Source organism: Cyanistes caeruleus, chromosome 19 (assembly GCF_971803275.1).
Source record: "Cyanistes caeruleus chromosome 19, bCyaCae1.hap1.1, whole genome shotgun sequence".
Lineage (NCBI taxonomy): Eukaryota > Metazoa > Chordata > Aves > Passeriformes > Paridae > Cyanistes > Cyanistes caeruleus.
In genome coordinates this window covers 1,205,916-1,226,440 of record NC_141719.1, presented here as the reverse complement: position 1 = coordinate 1,226,440, position 20,525 = coordinate 1,205,916, and the positions used below count along the sequence as shown (strand labels likewise).

The following is a 20,525-nucleotide window of genomic DNA, read 5'->3' as shown; positions in this document are numbered from 1 at the left end:
ACAGTTTTTCCCTGCTGCCCAGGGAGCAGGGGCTTTGCTCAGGGCTGTCTGTGTGTGTCTGGGAGCAGCAGGAGGGATGAGGGTGGGATAAGCTTGTGAGGCAGGACCATGGCTGTGCTGGGCAGCCTCCTGTGCCCTTGTGACATGCACAGTGTGGGTGGCTGCAGGAGCAGCGTGACTTGTAACACCCTGGGCAGCAGAGCTGAGGACACAGGGGATGTCCTCTGTCCCCTGCAGCCACCCCTCACTTGTGTGCCCAGGTGGCAGACGGGCTCTGAGTTCCATGGTTTGGCAGGAGGACACTCTTGGTGTGACCTTTGGCATGTCCTGGAGCCAGACCCACCCCCAGCAGGTCCCTGCAGTTGGCACTGCTCCATGCCCAACACTGCCCTTGCACCCTGCAGGCCTGTCCTGAGCTTTGGGACATCCTCTGTATGGCCAAGGACAGGACAGGCAGCTGCCACCCCACTGCTTTGGGATGGCTTTCCCAGAGCCAAGGGCTCCCTGGATTCTCCAACTCCCACAAGCTTCCCCAGTTTGCCAAGGATGCACAGGGTAGGGAGCAAGGACAGCAGAGGTGTTTGCAGTGTCCCACCGTGGCCTGGGAGCAGAGCAGCACACAGCTGTGCCCCAAAAAGTCACCCTGGCTGCTCAGAGACCAGCCAGGAGCTCTGGGGAATTTTGGCTTATTTCGGGATTCCTCAGTGGCTTCCTGGTGTCCCATTTTTGGGATGGGCAGTGTGGGTCTGGTGGGTGGCTCTCCAGCAAGAGCTGCTCTTTGGAGGTGTTGCAAGGGTGATGTCATTTTGGCATTCTGGAGAAAGTTCTGTGCCTCGGTTTACCTATAAAGAGGGGCAATCATAGGATGTTTGCAGGTTGTTTGTGGGATGTCAGAGCCAAGATCCTGCACACTTCCCTGGGACGCTGTCACGGTGGATGCTGCCCAAAAGTGACAAATCTGGATCTCAAACCCCAGGGCCGTGGGCTGGCTCGGGGACAGATTTGCACCTTTGGGGCAGGCTGGATGTGCAGCAGCTACAGCTGGATGAGCACGGGGGGCTGACACGGGATTCCCCCGGGCTGTGCTGAGGGCAGCGCTCAGGGGCAGGGCCACGAAACGGTTAAAGCCGTATCGTGTGCTCCCTGCCGATTGTTCTGCAAGGTGTGTTGTGACATTTGTACTTCCTCTTGGCAGCGGGAGCAGGGGCAGGGAGCAGGGCAGGGATGCTGCTCCCCCCGCCGCCCTGAGGGGCTCGGGGCTGCAGCATGGGCGTGCGGGCGCTGCTAGGCCGCTGTGCCGCCATCGCCCTCCTGGCCCTGCTCTGCGACGCCCTGGGGCTCCTCATCCTCCTCCTGGGCATCCTGGCTCCCCTCAGCTCCTGGGACTTCTTCGTGTACGCGGGGGCCCTGCTGCTGGCCTTCAGCCTCCTCTTCTGGGCCTTATGGTACACCTTCAACATCGAGGTGCCCCTCGGGGAGCTCCAGTGCAGCTGACCCCAGAGCCGCAGCAGGAACTCTGCCTCGCTTTCCTGGGAGGAGCAGCTGGGAAGGTCCAAAGCATCGCTCAGCTGGTGGAGAGCACCCAAAAGAGACAGAAGGGAAGGGCCTGAAGGTCCTCACAGCACCGAGCAGCCAGATGGACCCTCAGGGGAAAGGTACCCGTGGCTCAGCAGGCACAGGGATGTCTGGCTGGTGTGGGGGAATGCACAGGTCCTGGCAGGGCAGCTGGAGCTTCCTGCTGGTGCCAGGCACTCTCAGGAGTGGTATTAGATTCTAAAATGCTCTGGAATGGAGTAAGGGTGGGCAGGAAGGTGGTTTTGATGAGATGAGTGAATCCTGGGAGGGGGTTGTGGTGCAGTTTGGAGGTGGCTGTTGTCTGGGGTTTAATTCCATCAGATGAGAGAGCTGCTGCTCCCTCATGACAGCTTTGTGTGTCAGGGGGATGAGGAGCATGAGCCAGCCCTGGCCAGACACCCTGGGCAAACAGGGAAAGTCAATAAGGACAACCCAGGCTGGGCTTCAGCACCAGAACCTCTGGGTGAGGTGTGAGGGAGCAAACCCAGCTGCTGCTGTGCGCTGCTGGGAAGGTTTTCCCAACAGGGAATGTTTTCCCAGCAAAGCAATGGGGGAAATCCCAAAGCAGTGAAAATCCAAGTGAAAGTTGTGTCCCCAAGGCTCTGATGTGCTGTAAGAACCCTCTGGCAAATGCTGAGCACGCAGACACTGGGTGCAAAGTACCACATTTGAATGTTGGCTCTGAGATTGGGTTTTGTTAATCTCAGGCTTCTCTAGACCACGCCTGGCTGGTTTGGCAGCTGCCCAAGGGGCACAAAGATCAGGTCCTGCCCAGTCTCTGCAGCCTTCTCCTACAGCATGGGGACCACTGAGCATCAGCACGGCCTGGAGGGGCTGGTGCTGACCCAGGAGGCTCAGAGGGCTCTGTTTTGGCCCGATGTGTGAACAGCAGCACCAGAGCTTAGGGGAGCTGGAGGCGATGCCTGCAGGAGGCTGCCCTGGAACAGAGGCTGGACAGAGCTAGGAATAAAGTAGGGATTTATTGAAAGGCTTTAAAGGACACACCTTGGGCAGCACAAGAGCCTGGCCAGGGCCTCACCTAAGATGGACCAAAAATGGTCCCAAAATGCACAACTGGTCACGAGGTCTCACATTTTCATCAGTTTTGGTCCATCTGCATATCAGGGTTAATTGTCCAGTCACTGCTCCAGGTTATGGAGTCCCATCCTTGTTTTCTCTCTTCATTCCACCATTGTTTCTGCTTTTGGGCCTGAAACTTGTAAGGGCTGTCCTTGGTATGGAGCTGGAAAAGGAATTGTTCTGTCTGTCTGCTCTGTGAAGAGAGCTCACTGACACTGAACATGAAGCTCAGAGCTTCACACCTGGGCAGGGCAGAATATAAAAATATGAAAGCTCAAACTTAGGACATCAGAGGTGTCTGAGTGTTGGAGAGCTGCAGGGATGGTGTCGTCCCTCCTGCCAGCATCCCAGGGATGCTCCTCTGGGCTGGCCAGGACAGGGCAACTGATGAGCCCGAGGGAAATAGGGAACAGCCCCACAGTGCTTGGAGCTGCCGTGGCACAGGCAGGGGAGAGCAGCAGGATGCCCCAGGCAGAGCCTGCCGTGCCCCCACACCAAGAGCCAGCCAAGGAGGGACTCTCTCTTGGAACAGAGAATGAGGCAAAGAGGAGGCAGAGATGGGTGAGATGTCCCCAGGGCCATGAGGGTGGGTGTCAGAGCACAGCTCACTGCCAGCACCTCAGCCAGGCCAGGGCCCCAGGCAGGGACAGTGCCAGTGACATGTCCCCACCTGCTAGTGACAACAGGGACATTGTCTTGCACAGTCCTCTATAAGGCCTCTCACAACCAGTGAGATTCCTTCTCATTTACTTCTTTTTTTCCCTTGATTTCCTCTCTTGTTGGCAGTGACCACAAGGGCCAGGGCTGAGGTTTTCCTGGTTGCCGTGTGAGTGGAGGCTGCCGTGTGGGTCACGGTGTTTCACAGCCCTGCCCTCACCAGGATGTCCAGCCCAGGAGTTCAGCTTGGGCCTCACCAGGTCTCAGGGTGTTTTTCTATCCCTGTGCCCTTGGGACTTGGTCCTCCAGGAATTTCCTTGATGTGCCTCAGGATAAGAACCCGGGACAAGCATCAGTCGGATCCCGCAGCTGTAGAGAAGGAAGGGCAGCAGCAACCCACACCCTCCTTTATTTGCTCGGGGATTTTTTAATTGCCAGTGCTGAGCCTGTCAATCCAGCCTGTAAAACTTGGCCAGGGCTTTGTCAAGGTCTGTCCCCTGCTGGGTGTGGAGCTGGGGGACAGCATCCAAGGAGCAGGGGGTGTCGCCCAGGGACCCCAGCGGGACCTGGGGCGAGGTTCCTGAGGGTCCCTCCTGCCCTCGGCTGCTGGGGCAGACACTCCCGAGTGGAGCTTTTTGGGGGCTGCCAGCACCTGGGGCTGGATGGTCCTGTGCACTTCACCAGCACGGCCAGAGGATGGTTTGGGGATGCTGAGGGGTGGAGGGTGATCCCCAAATGGAAGAGCACTGTCAGCCCTGTGCCTGGAGCTCCTGGGATGCGCTCAGGAGTCTGTACCCGGTCCCCTGAACACCCTGGGAAAGCATCCTGCACCACCCTGCTCACACGTTTTCCCCTCTCTGAGCCACGTGTGGTCTGGGACAGTCACCCAGCTCACCAGGGCCACTCCCCAGCAGGATGAGTGTGGGCACACGTGCACGAATCACACCCAAACACGTCTCTGTATTTGCGTGCAAGGTGCCTTCAGCATCCTCCTCCTCGTGCAGGCTGGCTGGGAGTGACACTGGGACAGGCAGAACGTGGTGGCTCCAACGTCCCTCGTGCACGGGCAGGAGCAAGCAGCCAGGCCCAGAAAGAGAGGGGAAACCTCCCAGCTGTGTGTACTCATGGCAGGGATTTCTCCTGCCCCCCTGTCCCACCCAGCACCCTGTGCACCCCAGCACCTCCAGAGCACCAGCTCTGATGGTCACCAGTGTCCTTTCCAATCCCAGGGACATGGCTTCTTCCCTCTTCTGCTGTCCCCAGATCCCTCAGGCTGGGATCACCACTGACAGTCCCAGCGGCAGGACAGGAGTGGGGGAAGCACCTCTGGGTCCCCATCCCTCGGTGCTGGGCAGCACTGGGAGCGCTGGCCCAGGCCCAGTGAAATATTGACTCAAGGGCTTATCTTTCCCTCTGGGTTTTTGTGGTTTTGTGCTTGGTCTGTTTGCTCCAGGCTGGGGGTTGTTCCAGATTCTTGGGCTTGGCATAGCCCCGTGGCCATGGCACAGAGCCCACGTGGGCACTGGGAACCAGCAGCTCCCTCTGCTCCCCATCCAGTCTGTGCTCCCCCACTGACATCAGTGCCCCAAAGCCCAGCAGCCTCCCGTGCTCCCTGCGCTGATGCTGCAACCCCAAAATGCTGTGGGGTGACTCCAGGAGTCCCCTCTTGTGACCTGGACCTGCTCTCAGCAGTCTGGGCTCCTTCCCACTCTTTCCCTTCCTTGGATGCCTCACTGGCATCAAGGGAATATCAGCCCCAGAGGTGCCAGGTGTTCGCTCATGAGTCTGGATCTTCCAGCAAGGGAAAAATCCTCCTTTGGTGCCCAAATGTGACCAGCCTCACTTGTATCTGGATCTGGGCTGATCCTGAATATCCCTGGGCATCCTGGGCATCCTTTTTGCACCCAGGAGCCTACTGGTGCTTCTGGCTGGTGGGAAATGGTCCCCTGAGCCCCAGTGTTATGATTCTACGTGTCTTTATTGAAGAGAAGTTCACTTCCTGAGCTATTTTCAGGGTTTTTGAAGGCACTCACATCTCCTTTCACTCTCTGTTTCTAGGGGAGGAGGAAAGGACAGGAGTGAGCAGATGAAGAGGAGCAGCTCCACACAAGCAGCCCTTGCACAGCCAGCACCGAGAGCACAGCAGGAGCTGTGTCACTCTGCTGTGCTAGGGACACTGGCACCGCCACTCAGGACAGCCCTGAAGGATGGACACCCCTTCTGCATCCTCTCCCATCCGTGTGCACCTGCTCCCTGCCTGCTGCTGGCTCAGAGGGCCCAGCACGAGCAGCCTGGCAGCAGCAGAGCCTCTTCCCTCTGTCCTGACCAGGAGACAGGGACTGCCTGACAGACAGACAACAAAATCAGACAGGACAGAGGATTCTCTGAACAAAATGCAGCTGCTGGAGGTCTCAGCTGTGCTCTGCCCAAGGTCCCAGGAACTCTCTCAGGGCATTTCAGGAAATACTCAAAGACCTCAGTCCAAAGAGCTCCTGGAGCAGAGCAGAGATGCAAAGGCCAGGAGAGGATTCAGTGCTTCAGCTGCCAGAGCAGGAGTGGCTCAGTGTGGGGACAGACCCTGGTTCACTCCAAATCCTAACCTCAGGGGACAGGAGAAGAGATGAGAGGAGGCCTCCTGCTCTGCCACATCTCCATTCTCCTGCGCTCCTGAGGCAGAGCTCAGCTGACCACGAGTATTCTTGTGTAGGATGGAAGCATTTGTAACTCTATCAAATACATAACACCTATCAAATATATAACAGCTGAGAGGCTGTTCAGCACTTTCCTTTACAGACACCTCTCTCAGCTGTTTCAAACTTCACCAGGATTTATTTCACTATGATTTCCTGTCCTGGAGGATCTGCCCCTGAGAAGGAATTTGACTTTTCTCTGCAAAAGAAAAACTCAGGGACTCGGACACTGTCTGGACTAGGCAGCCTGGGCTAGGAGGACTTTACAGGTGACATTTGGTGTCCTTGCTGTCCCTGAGTTCAGCACTTCGCCCCACAGCAGGGGCAGTGGGGTTTGGGGGCAGCTGGGCAGTGTGGGAACTGCTGTCTGGGGGGAACCAGCAGCTCTCTCTGTCCCCAGAAATGGGGCATGAGGCTGGTGACAGGACTGGCACCAGTCCCTGCCACAGGAGGGAACTGGAGCTCCCTGCAGCTCTCAAACCATTCTGTCTTCCAGGCAGGGGAGGAAAGCTCCCTGCTCACCTCCACAGCCGTGCTGGGCAGGAGCCACGGCCTCAAAGAACTCAAATGACTTCAGTTTGAAACCGAGGCACATTTGTGCCCCAGTCCTGTCCTGGACAGGACAGAAACCTCCTCCCAATTCCCCAGAATAGCCAGCAGAGAGCTGTCACCCTAAGGGATGTCTCCCTAAGGAATGTCCCCCCTAAGGGATGTCCCCACTAAGGGATGTCCCCCTAAGGGATGTCCCCCCTAAGGGATGTCTCCCTAAGGGATGTCCCCACTAAGGGATGTTCCCCTAAGGGATGTCCTCATAAAGGGATGTCCCCCCTAAGGGATGTCTCCCTAAGGGATGTCCCCCCTAAGGGATGTCCCCCTACGCGGGATGCCACAAGCACTTTGAGCAGGCACAAGGGCGTGCAGAGCAGGGCCTGTGCCAGGGGCTTTGTCCTGCTCTGGGTTTGCTGCCACTTTTCTGGGATATTTCATTAAAGCTGCTGCCTTCCTCCCCAGATCTGTTTTCCCCCTGGCAGGGGTGGTGAGGTGAAGAGGAGCCTCTGGTTGCGGTAGCTCTGTGGAGGAGCAGCTCTTGCACGAGGGGGGATGAGAGCTGGAAATTGGGGTAGCACTTGTGGGATAAATCAGATCAGTGGCAAACATCAGCATCATTAACTCCTCCCTGGTAACATGGAGAGACCCCTCCAGTGCAAGGCAAAAACAATCTTTTTTTAAAAAGAATCTTTAAAATTGCAGGCACTGCAATTTTGCAATCAATGAGGCAGTGGGACACTGACTGATTCTTTCCCCTGCAAATATAAAATCACATCAAGAGGATTCTCTGAGGTTTTCGCAGGTTCCTAAGGCTCTGGAAGCTGGTGTCAGGAGATCGGGAGCTTATCACCGAGATAAGCAGCAGTGCCCTCCCCAGGGCAGCCTGCCAGCCACGGCCACATCCACACAGCAGGAAGGACAAAGCTCGAAGGCAGCAATTTTATTAAATCAAGTGTCTGGGCAAAGGCAGGGCTGCCCCTGCTGCCTCCAGGGCCACCTTTGGGAAGCCAGCCTTGCCCAGGGGGTTGGAGAGGGACCCCAGACTCCTCCTGGCCGCTGGGGCTCCCCAGCCCCTTGCAGGCTGCTGGGGTGGGGGACAAGCAGGATTTGCACATCCCGGAGGAACTGGTTCTCCCAGCCATCCCCGGCTCTCCCCGCACAGCTGCACCCACCCTGGAGCCAGGGATGCGGCTCCCAACGGGGATTTAACCCTGGCCAGCCCTGCAGGTGCCCGGAGATGCTCTGGGATGGGATTCAGTGGGAGCAGCTCCCTGTCCTGTCCGTGTCGGGTGCCTCTGTGGCTCAGCTGCTGATGGCAGGCTGAGCAGTCCAGGCAATGAACACCTTGGACAAACGCTTCCATCAGGTCTGGCATCTCACTCCATCAGTTGTCCACAAGGAGATGCTCCCACAGGGATCCCTGAAGATCCCAGATCCCACAGCAGCCACCTGCAACCCTGGATTGGGCCAGGGGCTGCCAGCTCCAACCCCTGAGGCATCCAAGGAGGGTTTCCTAGGAGTCTCCACACTTTAGAGCTGAGTGACCCCAGGCTTTCCATCCCTCAGGAAAGCTTCTCAGCCTCGCTGAAGGCCTGAATCCCTCCCTCAGGCACCCCCTGGGGGATTCCAGACACTGCTCAACTTCAGCCTGGCAGGAAGGACTGCTCAGGGCTCCTGCCCCAGGATCTGGGCATGCACAGGGTATTGGTGCCCTGCAGTACTCACAGCCCTTCCACAGGGGAGATTTGCCATCAGTCAACAGATAAATCACCCTGGAGGCAAAGAAAATGGCTTTCCCAGCTCCATTTCCTGGGGCAAAATGGGACATCAGTTAGGGCCAAAGCTGTCCAAAAGAAGCTCTTCCCAGAAAATGCATTTGCTGCATTTGCCAGCCATTACTGGAAGAAGAGTGCAGATACCTCTGGTGACATTCCAGGGTTTTTTTCATGGTAGATCACTGAATTTTTGACAAAAAGGACCTGTAAGGATGACACAGGGAAGTGTAAAGCCTGCCCAGGCAGCTGTGTGGGATGAGTCCCAGGGTGCTGATGTGACCAGGGAATGCTGAGAAGGACAGGGCTGGCCTGTCCCCTTTGTCCCCAGCCAGCAGCTCCAGGGACAGAAATCAGCCCCTCACCAAGGGACAGCTCCAGCCCCACTCCTGTCCCCGTGATCCCTCATTTGGGGCTCAGGGATCTCACCCCAGTGAGCCACCCCTGCCATGGGCACTGATGTCACCCTGGGGACAGTGGCTGAGCCCCTCAGGTACTGCCAAACCTGCAGGAACAGCAAATCCCCCTGTCCTGCAATGCCCCAGGAGGAGAGCACACCTCAGGCCATGGGCTGGGCAGTGGAGAAGGGTGGACAGCAGAGAAGGGTGGGCAGTGGAGAGGGGTGGGCAGTGGAGAGGGGTGGGCAGTGGAGAGGGGTGGGCAGTGGAGAGGGGTGGGCAGTGGAGAAGGTGGGCAGTGGAGAAGGGAATCTGCCTCATGCTGGACATGGAGCCAGCAGGATCTTGTCTGGAGAGCCCCCAGGGTAGGGACAGCCAGGTCGGTGTCACCTCCTGCCCGTGTCCCACATTGGTCCAGCCAGCCCAGCCCCAGCCCAGCCCCTGGCTGCCCGTGGCTCTCGGGGCTGGCTGCAGGGCAGGGAGCTTGCAGGAGCCTCCTCCTCAATTATTGATGGCCAGATCTGGCTGATGGAGCCGGGGCTCTCTGAGGCTCCTAATGGAGCCTGCAGCTGTGCCTGCCCAGTGAGCACTCCTGGGCCTGCGCAATTCCCACTCCTGCCATCCCCGTGCCATAAAAATGCCACTTCCTGCCGCTCCTGGTGCATTACACAGCCCTTTCAGGGGCTCAGAGCCCTCTGCCAGCTGCAGAGATGGGAGCTGGGCTGTGGGAGGGCAGGGTGTGCTCTCCAGCCAGGGAAATGGCACCTGCTGGCTCTGCAGGGATTCTGCTGGAGCAGCCCCAGCCCGGCTGAGATCAGCCCAGAGCACAGCAGGACATGGGGGCAGTGGCCCTGGGCACCAGACATGGCAGTGCAGCACAGGAGCTGCCATCCCTGGCCAAGCAGTGCCACCCTGTGGGAAACAGCCTCCTCTCCTCCGGGTCCATGGATGTCACCCCCAGCCTGGGTCCCGTGCACGGCCCTGACATCCCCAACCCCTCCCAGTGCTGCCACTGGGGCTCTTCCCTGTCCCCACTGCCTTCCCAAACATCTCCAGGGCTGCAGCCACCCTGTGCCACCTCCCAACAGCCCTGTGCCAAGGGGCTGCTGCCCTGGCACCCCACAATAATCGCCCAGACAGATTAATAATAGGGTTTATTATTAAACAATGAGGCATGGACACGTCATGATCAGGTCAGCATTTCTTATGAAACAGGGTTTCCATTCCAGTGCAGTGTCTCAGGCACAGGGCTCAGGGTCATGGCACCCCAGGTTGGGGTGGGGACACTGGGACAGGGCTAGGGGAGCACAGGAACCTCACAGGGAACAGCAGGCCAGCAGGGCAGTGTGAGCCCAGGATTGGCAGGGGACACCATCAGCTGCTCTGCCCCACACTGCTCCCCCTTCCCAGCCCCAAGTCATCCTTATTTGTTGCCCTGAAAAGTTCTGTCCAGCCCCAAAGCCACCTCGGTGGCACTGCTGGCTGTGTTTGCCCCTCCCTTGGGAGCCCTCTGCCAGCCCTGTGCCATCCCTGTGCCCCACTGTCACCTCCCGTGGGGGACAGTGAGGGACACTCTGCTCACACTGGGGGACAGTGAGGGACACTCTGCTCTCACTGAGGGGACAGTGAGGGACACTCTGCTCACACTGGGGTGCCCATGAAGTGACACATTCCCAGGTGACAGAGTGGGAGCAGCACCTACAGGCCCAGGGACTGGGTCAGGAGGACAAAGGTGATTCAGGTGCAGACTGGGCTGGGGACAATGCCATGAGTGACCCCAGCACCAGCAGGGGTGTCCAGCAACCCAAGAGCAGGCCCAAAGCTTCCCAAATCCCAGCTGGGACTCCCTGCTGCCCACTGCCCTCCCAAAGCAAGGCCCTGGGCTGGGGGCTGACACTGGGGTCCCCTCAGGTGGGACCAGCCCCAAAGAGGGCAAAGCCAGGAGGTTTGAGGGGCTGAGAAGTGCCCAGCCTGTTTGGCACAGGTGAAAATGAGCCCCTGGCTGTGAGACCTCAGGAGGGCATCCAGGGACAAGGAAATGTCACTCTGCCAAGGGGCTCTAGCAAGGACAGCAGGGCAGGATCCCAAATCTGCCCCCTTATGATGGCCAGAACTTGGGTTTACTCCCACCCCCTGTCCCTGGGTCCCCCGGGCAGGAGGGATGCTGTGACAATGGGAGGATGGCGAGCTCAGAGAGAGGTGAGGGAGGGCACGGCTGGGACTGCCTGTGGGGTAAGCTGGCCTCTCTTCCCAGCCATGGCACTGCAGGGAGGCTGGCAGAGGGGAGGGTGAGCTCAGCAGGGCCAGCATCCTTCTCTCCATCCTCTGGTTCCACTGCCCCCGGCAGCTGCAGGCTCTGATTTCCCCATCCCTGGGATGGAAGCCGTGAGTTTCTGCTCCAGGCTGGCTGCATCACGGTGATCCTGATGTCCTGGGAGCTTGGGGACCTCCAGCAGCCCCACAGCCTGGCAGCCCTGACCCCAGAGCCCTCGGCTGTGCCTGGTGCTGCAGTCCCAGCGCACCCAGAGCAGGAGCAGCACCCTCGGCCCCTGCAGGTGCTGTCACAGGGTGCAGGAGGATCCTCTCCACAGACACCCTGGAGGAAGCCACCAGCAGGGTTTGGGCAGCTGGATTTTAGCCAAAAGGGACAGAAATGCCACCAGTGACACCATGAGCACCTGGAGATCTTCAGGAAGGTCTGAAAGTCCGTTTGGTTCCTGGCCAGACAAGAGAACTTCACCCAAAGCTGCTTCTGGGCTTTCTCCAGGAGCCTTCAGAGAGAGGCCCCAGCCGTGTCCCAGCAGCAGTGCCACCACTCCGGTGTCCCCATCCCTGCTACAAGTCCCTCCTGACCAGCAGCAGCCACGGCAGCACGGCCGCCAGCATGGCCACGGTCAGGACGAGCATCACGGCCAGGGCCATGGGGGACTGGCAGCACTGCAGCCCCAGGGCCGGGCTGGATGACACCGAGCTGGTCCTGCTCCTCCTGCCCAGGGAGCCGCAGTCCGTGGCCACCAGCGGCATCCCGTGGTCGCTGATGACAAAGATGTGAGCTTCCCGTGCCAGCACCCCCGGCAGCCCCGCCGAGCTCCGCTCCAGGCTCTGCACCGGCATCACGAAGTGACTGGGCACCACCAGCGTGTTGCTGGCCTGGCTTTTGGCCAGCTGGGACAAGGAGGATGGCGACAGAGGCATCTCCAGCGTCCGGGGGTTGGTGCCCGCCCTGGGCGGCCACAGAGCCTTCTTCTTGCTGAGGAAGGTGACGAAGCGGCACACGGGGCAGATGATGCTGCTCTGGACGTGCCCGTCCAGCTTGGCCGACAGCAGGCACTTCACCAGGCAGTCGTGGCAGAACGTGTGGCCGCAGCTGAGGCGCCGGTGCGTGGCCTCCAGGGGCTGGAACTTCTCGTAGCACACGGGGCACTCGCCCGGGACACCCTCCTTGCTGGAGGAGCTCTCGGACATCCCTGCTGCGGTGGCCGCGGGAGCTCCCCGGCTGCCGGGGAGAGAGAGGCACGAGGGGTTAATCAGGGGCTGGTGATTAGCACAGCCCATCCCTTCAGCTCTCCTCCTCCTCCTCCCTGCTCTCTTGTTCACCCTCACAGGAGCCTGGCACGGCCGGACCACCGGAGCAGGTTCAAGCTGCCCCTGGGGCGAGGGACAGAGGGTGGGAGGATCTCAGCTCCGGAGCCCTCCAGGGCAATAATCCCTGACTGCAAACCCACCGGAGCAGAGGGCTGAGCCCCTGGACGGAGCCGTGCCCGCTGAATTCCTGGTACAGAACTCCTGGTGCTGTGCCATTCCAGGCACAGACTGTGCCACCAGTGCCTCAGCTGCTGCCAGCTGGGAATTCCTATCCCACGATGGAACCTGCCAAGGACAGGGAGATGCTCTCGTCCCGGGGACCTCAGGGAGCTTGGAGAAGCCAGGCTGGTGGAGCAGGGGGTGGAAAAGGAGGTGACACAGCCAGGGCAGGCAGCACATACCCACACTGGGCTCCTTCCAGGCTGTGGGGGATGGCCCGGGCTGGTGGCCAGGCCATGGTGGTGGCCAGGCCATGGTGGTGGCCAGGCCATGGCATCTGCATGGCTCAGGCTGAAGCTGGCCACAGCAAGGCCGTGTCAGGGTTAGTGAGAGAGGAGGGAAGGCAGAGCCAGCCCAGCCCAGCCGCCCTGGCCCCAGAGCAGGGCAGTGTGGGGTGCTCTGTGCCCCAGGAGAGGCTGAAGCTCTGCCCTGCATCTCCCCGGGCACCGAGGGAGAGGGCAGAGAAGAGAAGGGAGAGGGGAGATGTTCATCTCAGCTTTCTCAGACCAGCTCAGGAACTTCATCACAGCTGCAGGTTTTTCCAGACCTGGTGATGTTTTCAGAGCCCACCCAGCCTGCAGCACTTTCCTCCCACATGTGCCACAGACCCCCTCCCAGCCCATCTGGGGGTCCTGCCCTCCTCCTCCTCCTCCTCCTCCACCCCCACCCCGGCACGGCCACAGGGACACCACGAGCCGCCCCCTCCCCAGGCACAGAACAGATCCAGGCTCCTGCTGTGCTTTATCGGGGATTGCTGCTCCCCAAGGAGCTCCCGTGCCCCAAAATCCCCTTACCTGCTGTAGGGCCCCGGGGCAGCGGCCCCTCCATGCACGGCTGTCCCCAGACACGGGGCTGGCCCGGGACACCACCGGGACCCCCTCGGGCCACCTTGGGGCCACCTTGGGGCCACCTTGGGGCCACCAGGTGCCGGCTGCTGCGAGCAGGGCGGTTCGTGCAGAGGCTGCAGCGGGGACAGGGCAGGGACAGGGCAGGGACAGGGCAGGGACAGCTCCCGCGGAGTGAATGCGGAGGAACCCGTTCGCCCTTTAAAGGGCTCCCCCTGGCCCGCTTGGCCAGGGAGTGGGCGAGGAGCTGGCGTCAGGCGTCGGGGGCAGGGACGGGAGGCACGGTCCTGCCTTCCTCCGTGTCCCCGCTGGCCGCTGTGGGGTCAGTCCGAGGAATCCGGCACTGCAGGGGTGCTGGGACCCTCTGGAGCTGCAGGGCTGCAGGGCTGGGTGAGCTGCACATGCTGCAGCAGGTCCTGCACCGGGACCGGGCTCCTCACCTGCACCGCCCCATCCTCACCCTGCCCTCATCCTTCCCCCGAGCCCCCTCCCCTCTCTCCCCCAGGCTCTCTCTCATGGGAGCTGCTCTGCAGCGACATTCCCGGCTCCAGGGAGCTGCCCTGGGCTCTGGGGGACACAGGGAAATGCAGGTGACCCCTGTACCCAAAGCCCAAGGAGAAAGGCTCTGCGGTGCCTCTGGGGGCCGGGCAGGGCTGGGGCAGGGCTCGGGCGTGGGCAGCAGTATCAGTGCAGGGCTTACAACACAGGGCTGGTTTCTGGAAAGAGAAGTGTGGGTGCAGCCCCACCAGGGCACCCTGGTGCCCTCAGGGGTGTCCTCTGGGGCCCTGAATCCTCATCCCTCCCTTCAAGGACACCCTGAGTACATCAACACCTCCCTCACCTCTCAGGCTCAGGGGTCGGGCTGCTCCATTTGTTATCCCAGTTTTGCTGAGAGGATCTGAAAATGAAGGTGAAACCTCTCCAGAGGGGCTGTGCCAGGACTGGGGTTGCACCTTCCCTCCTGGGACAGACATCTCTATCTTCTGCTGGGACAGACATCCCCATCCCCTCCTGGGACAGACATCCCCATCCCCTGCTGGGACAGACATCCCCATGCCCTGCTGGGACAGACATCCCCATCCCCTGCTGGGACAGACATCTCTATCTTCTGCTGGGACAGACATCCCCATCCCCTCCTGGGACAGACATCCCCATCCCCTGCTGGGACAGACATCCCCATGCCCTGCTGGGACAGACATCCCCATCCCCTGCTGGGACAGACATCCCCATCCCCTGCTGGGACAGACATCCCCATCCCCTCCTGGGACAGACATCCCCATCCTCTCCTGGGACAGACATCCCCATGCCCTGCTGGGACAGACATCCCCATCCCCTGCTGGGACAGACATCCCCATCCCCTGCTGGGACAGACATCCCCATCCCCTGCTCCCTCTGGAAGCTGCTGGAGGTGCCAGGGCTGCTTGCAGCCACACAGATCTCCTGTGAGTGATCTGGGCCAGTGAGAGCAGATTTGGGGCAGCCAAAGCCAGGTTTGCTCCCTGCTGGCACCAAGGTGGGGTGGAAATTCCTGTTTCCCATGCTTTGAATGCTCTCCGCAGTTGGAAACTATGAGCTCATGGCTCTATACATAGGCACTGGAAAAACGAGTCTGCCTCCCTTTGCTGCTTGGACCACGCCAAAATCAAAGGGATTTGGGCATATCAGAGCCCCAGCTCTGTCAGCAGTTTCACTCTTTCCCAGCCCTGGCTCTCCTCAGTGCCTTTCCCTCACTTCCAGCAGCAGAACATTTCCTGAGGGACAAGGTTGAGTCTGACAGTGCCTGAAGGATAAGAAATCAAATTCATGGGTGAAGCAAGTCCCTAAACACTGCCTGCATTTTCTTTCCCTGGGTTTTAACAAGTGCAGCTAATGGTCACCCATGTTCAGTCCCCTCAAGCCAAGGCTCCAGGATCCTTGGATCCAAGCAGGAAAGTGGCTCCAGGCTCAGCTCCTCTCCAGAGACCACAGATGAGACTTTCCCTGTGCTGAGGTTGGTGGCTGCCAGTGACCAAAGGATATTTCTGACCCAGAGGAGGACACAGCCCTCGCTGAAGGGTTTGGGGTGGCCAAGGTCCCTTCCCTGCAACTCCAGCAGCATCTGGGAAGAGCTTTGCAGCCTTTGGCAAAGACAGGAGGATGCAGAGACAGCCCTGGAGCTCCACAGCAGCACCCAAACCTTCCCCCGGCTGGGTGTGGAGGAGGGACAATGAGTTATGTAAAAGTGTTTCTTTTCAAAGCACATTTCAGGCCACAAGGTTTCTCCACATCTGAGCCTGGTGCCAGGCAAAAAATCACTACAGGTCCCAATATTCCCATATCAAATCCACGCTGCAGTTCCCTGGATGCTGAATGATGAACCAGGAGTGTTTCTGTGTCCACATCCCTGCCCTCAGCTGGGCCCAGGAGCCTGGGGAGGGAATCCCGGGTGGAATTTTGGTGGCAGCTTTGCCATGCAGGCACAACCCCCAGCGTGGCAGGGCTGGGCTGGGTGAGGTCTGTGCCCTGGGAATTGTGTCAATGAGCCATTGCCACCAGCTGCTGAGGGCCACCATGCCCGTGTCCATGCTCTCCTGTCCCAGAGCCGTGGATGCTCCATGGAAGGGTGGCTTGTGCTGGGTGCTGGCCCTGCCCAGTGGCCCCAGTGTGTCCCAGTGCAGGGCAGGGCAGAGGGAAAGGGAGGCTGCCTCCTCCATCCTTCCCACTCTTGCACCCTTTCCCCATCCCTCTGGGGGTGCCTGGTGCCTGCCCCATCCCTCCCAGCTCACACCCAGTCCTCCCAAACCCCCTCAGCTTTTCCCCTGACCATGTTCAACCTGCAAACCTGAGGTTTTATAGGAGTTTCTGCTCAACTCATTCTCCTCCCACCTTTCCCAGCCCCAGCTCAAACACAGTGAGTGTTGACATTGCTGGGAATGAGGTGAAGGCAGGAGAAGAGTAAATCCATGTTTGATCCCAGCCCAGGGAGATATTCCCAGATGGGGAAGAAGCTCAGTGAAGAAAAATTAATTTTCCAGGGCTGCACTGTGGTGGAAGGCCCAAGAGTCCTGGGCCCTGGGTTATATCCACTTGCATGCTGTCAAAATAAACTCAAACAGGTGGAAAAATTGGAAAACGTCAAGGGAATCCGAGATTTTTAAAAGGAATACAATACAATCTTCCCCCGCGCTTGCTTTGCTTGAATTAGAGTGGGAAAATCATTGCTTTTTTCCTTCTGGGGGTGTCCATCCTGCTCCTCGGGCACCTGGCAGGACGGAGCCGCTTTAGCCCGAAATGCACAACGAGAGCTGCTGGTTCCGCTGCTCCTCCGTGGTTTCCGTGGCCAGGAGATGGAGCTCTCGGATGTGCTTTGGCACCGCAGGCACAGGAGGCTGGTCCCGGGGTGCCACGGCGGGGAGGTGACAGTGCCCATCAGCTGGGCTGCTGTCCCTTCCCACCGGGATCTATGGGATCTGCTCTTCCTCCTGCCATTCCCGGGGTGAACGCTTATCCCACACCGAGGAACAGCTGGATGTGACCCCAAACCCTGCTGTGATCCTTCAGAGGCTGCAGAGGGACCCGTGTGGTGACACAGCCCTGACCTGCCCCTGCCTCCCTGCTGCTGCCACCAAATCATCGGGAATGGCCCTGGCTCCAGTTCTGACACCGAATATCGGGGATTGCTCCCACCCAGCCCCAGGGCAGCTCCCGGCTCCAGGGGCTCCTTCAGCAAACGTTCCCCCCAAAGGTGTTCTCCTCACCTCGGAGCCCCCGAGGGGCTGAGCGGCCCCACGAGCCCCCTGCATGTGGCAGGGGATCTGTCCCCTGCCCTGGCCCTGGGCTGCCCCTCCCGTGCATCCCCCTGCTCCCCGTCCCTCCGGGCTCCCAGCGGGATGGAGAGGCCGCGGGGGGAGCCCCGGGTGCCTGTCGGGGGAACAATGCGGCTTTGAGCCGCGGGCAGATGCTCAGGGACAAGAAGGGACTGTTCAGCAGCGGCAGCTGGGGCTGGCAGCTCCCTCTCCCTGCACCGGGGCTCAGGCTGCTCCTGCCCAGCCCCAAACCCTGCTGCCTCTTCCGAGGGGCACCACGGGGAGCAGCAAATCCCACCCGAGGGGAGCCCAGCACCAAACCCTGCCATCACACACGGCCGGATTGTCCCCCTGCTTGTCCCCCTGCCTCGGTGCCCCTTTGGGGAATGACAGCAGCCCGATGGGACCCTGCCACCCCACGTTGTGTCCCCAGTGTCCCCTGCCCAGAGGGGACTGCCTGACCCCCTTCCACCATCCCTTCTGGCTGCCTCCTCACAGGCAGCTCCCTCGAGCCTTATTCCAGGAGGGAAGGCATAGAAACCCCACAATTCCAAGAGAAGAGCAACTGGAATTGGGGGTTTGGAACCTTTTACCCAAATGGGATGCTCTCTGTGCTTTAGGCTGCCCAGTGGTGTCGTGGTTTGGGTTTTTCCTTCCAACCTGGCTCCTGCAGGGCTGGGTTGCAGAGGTGCTGCTGCCTTTAATGGGAGCATGTGCAGGCCAACTTCTCACCCTACAGCAGCTCTGGAGCAGCACAGGAAGAAAAGGTTCAATAATACCAAACACTCCATTTGGGTTCATTTAATGCTTTTTCCAATCATTTGACAACACAGTGCTGTGAGTGGAGAGCTTGCAGGCAGAGCTGCTCCACCACCTCCAGGATCACTCAGTGACCAAGTGGGTTCTTGAGAGGAGGATGCTCAGCACAATGTGCAGCAGCCCAACCCTGGTGGCAGAAGGCAGGAGGGCTCTGTCCCATGGGGTCTGCTGTGCATTTTGGCTGCCTGCAGTCAAAAAAAGGGAAAGATAACCCGCTGGACATGGGGAAGAATTGCTACAGTGAAAGGGTGGTCAGGCATTGCAACAGAGTGCTCAGAGCATCAGTGGAATCATCACCCTTGGAGGTGTCCAAGGAACACCTGGATGTGGCACCCAGTGCCCTGGGCTGGTGACAAGGTGACAAGGGCTTGGGCACAGCTTGTATTGGATGGTCTTGGACAACCCTCCAGGACAGGGATTAGCGAGGAAATCCCTGCTTTTCTCCAAACACCAGTCCCACTGGTCATTCCCCCACCCCCAGAACCTCCACCAGTGCCTCTCCGAGGTAATTCCCAGGTGTAACTGCACCTTGAAGGGCCCCACGTTTGGATCCATAATTCCCAGCCCAGAACTGATCCCCCAGGGCCCCATTCCCACCCCCCTGGGTCTCCCTGCAGCAGGACAAAGCCACCCTGCCCGCAAATCCTCCCAGCCACACACGGACTGTGGGACACCCCCAGCTAATTCCCACACCGGCTTCCCCCGGCCCTGGGAGTGGGAATTCCTTTCTCTGGAATGCGAGTCTCTGGCTGGCCGTTCCGGGAGGGGTTTTTGGTGGGGAAGCCGCGGGTGCAGCAGGAGCCTCATTGTGCGGCCGCTAATGCTGAGTGACTGCTCCTTTGTGCTGCCGGCCCGCGGCGGCCGCATGGGAACAGCCCCGCACACAATGCGGGGCAGCCGGGGCTGACCTCGGAGCAAACATTGACTTAAACCCGCTGTTAACCAGCCGGGCACCCCGCACCCCTGGGAAACGCCAGCGCCAGCGCCGAGCCTTTGTCACCGGCGGCTGGGACAGAGCCCGCTCGGAAAGGTGGCTTTGATGGAGCTGCTGGCATCCGTGCCTGGTCCTGGGAAAAGAGGCACAGGTTGGGGTTTAAAGATTCCCACTGGAGAGAAAAGAAACCAGGGGTGTGCTGCTCCCTGGGTCACTGGTAAATTAATTCCTTGGGGAATTAATTTAGGATTGAATAGACACGGCCTTGGTTTATTTATAAAGATCTCCTCATTCACAGAGCTCATTTCCAGCTGCCTTCCAAGTCAGGATCTGTGTTCTGATTATGGGATGGCTGCAGGTCCATGCACATCCAGCATGGAGTATTATCCAGCAGAGCGAGGCACCCCAAACCTCCTGGCACGGAGCAGCACTGACCCCTTGTTCCCATGGACAAACAGCCAGAGGTGCAGACAGATGTGCAGAGAGCGCCCTCTCAGCCCCACAGCTCCCCAGTGACACCTCATTCCCTCGCAGGGACACCTCTGTCCCCTCGGAGGGGCTGCCCTGTCACTGAAGAGAGAGGAGAAAGCTGCAGCAAGACCATGTGAGACTCACATGGCAAATAGTGCATGACATTTCCTTATGGCTTCTGAAGTGCAGTGGGAAAACTGGGCACCCAGCCTGCTCCAGACTGCAGTGGTGGACACCCAGCCTGCTCCAGAGCACAGGGATGGGAGCCCAGCCTGCCCCAGAGCACAGGGATGGGTGCCCAGCCTCACTCAGAGCACAGGGATGGGAGCCCAGCCTGCTCCAGAGCACAGGGATGGGAGCCCAGCCTGCCCCAGAGCACAGGGATGGGTGCCCAGCCTCACTCAGAGCACAGGGATGGGAGCCCAGCCTCACTCAGAGCACAGGGATGGGAGCCCAGCCTCACTCAGAGCACAGGGATGGGTGTCCAGCCTCACTCAGAGCACAGGGATGGGTGCCCAGCCTCACTCAGAGCAGAGGGATGGGTGCCCAGCCTCACTCAGAGTACAGGGATGGGTGCCCAGCCTCACTCAGCACAGGGATGGGAGCCCAGCCTGCCCCAGAGCACAGGGATGGGAGCCCAGCCTGCTCCAGAGTACAGGGATGGGTGCCCAGCCTCACTCAGAGCACAGGGATGGGAGCCCAGCCTCACTCAGAGCACAGGGATGGGAGCCCAGCCTGCCCTAGAGCACAGGGATGGGTGTCCAGCCTCACTCAGAGCACAGGGATGGGTGTCCAGCCTCACTCAGAGCACAGGGATGGGTGTCCAGCCTCACTCAGAGCACAGGGATGGGTGTCCAGCCTCACTCAGGGCACAGGGATGCCCAGCCTCACTCAGAGCACAGGGATGGGTGTCCAGCCTCACTCAGAGCACAGGGATGGGTGTCCAGCCTCACTCAGAGCACAGGGATGGGTGTCCAGCCTCACTCAGAGCACAGGGATGGGTGCCCAGCCTGCCCCAGAGCACAGGGATGGGTGCCCAGCCTGCCCCAGAGCACAGGGATGGGTGCCCAGCCTCACTCAGGGCTCAGCACCACCAGCTCTGCCTCTTCCCGATTTGGAGCAGCTCAGAGCTGGATCCTAGGAAAG

General features: G+C 59.8%; 1 protein-coding gene and 1 long non-coding RNA gene across 2 annotated transcripts; one reads left to right on the top strand and one right to left on the bottom strand.

The window, feature by feature from the left end:
• The first annotated feature begins 636 nt into the window (after positions 1–636).
• On the top strand, positions 637–7,012 carry LOC111937193 (uncharacterized). Its single transcript, XR_002868481.2, has 2 exons — positions 637–1,655; positions 5,371–7,012. It is a non-coding gene; the product is annotated as an uncharacterized LOC111937193 (long non-coding RNA).
• Positions 7,013–9,862: 2,850 nt separating this feature from the next.
• On the bottom strand, positions 9,863–13,518 carry RNF222 (ring finger protein 222). The gene is made up of 2 exons (XM_023948208.2): positions 13,320–13,518; positions 9,863–12,217 (listed from the first exon to the last, which is right to left on the bottom strand). The coding sequence occupies exon 2, from the start codon at positions 12,184–12,186 to the stop codon at positions 11,557–11,559; it is 630 nt and encodes a 209-aa protein (XP_023803976.1). The 5' UTR covers positions 12,187–12,217; positions 13,320–13,518; the 3' UTR covers positions 9,863–11,556.
• Positions 13,519–20,525: the final 7,007 nt, after the last annotated feature.

Coding starts and splice junctions, on each gene's coding strand:
- RNF222 (XM_023948208.2), bottom strand. CDS start 12,186: ATGTCCGAGAGCTCCTCCAGCAAGGAGGGTGTCCCGGGCGAGTGCCCC.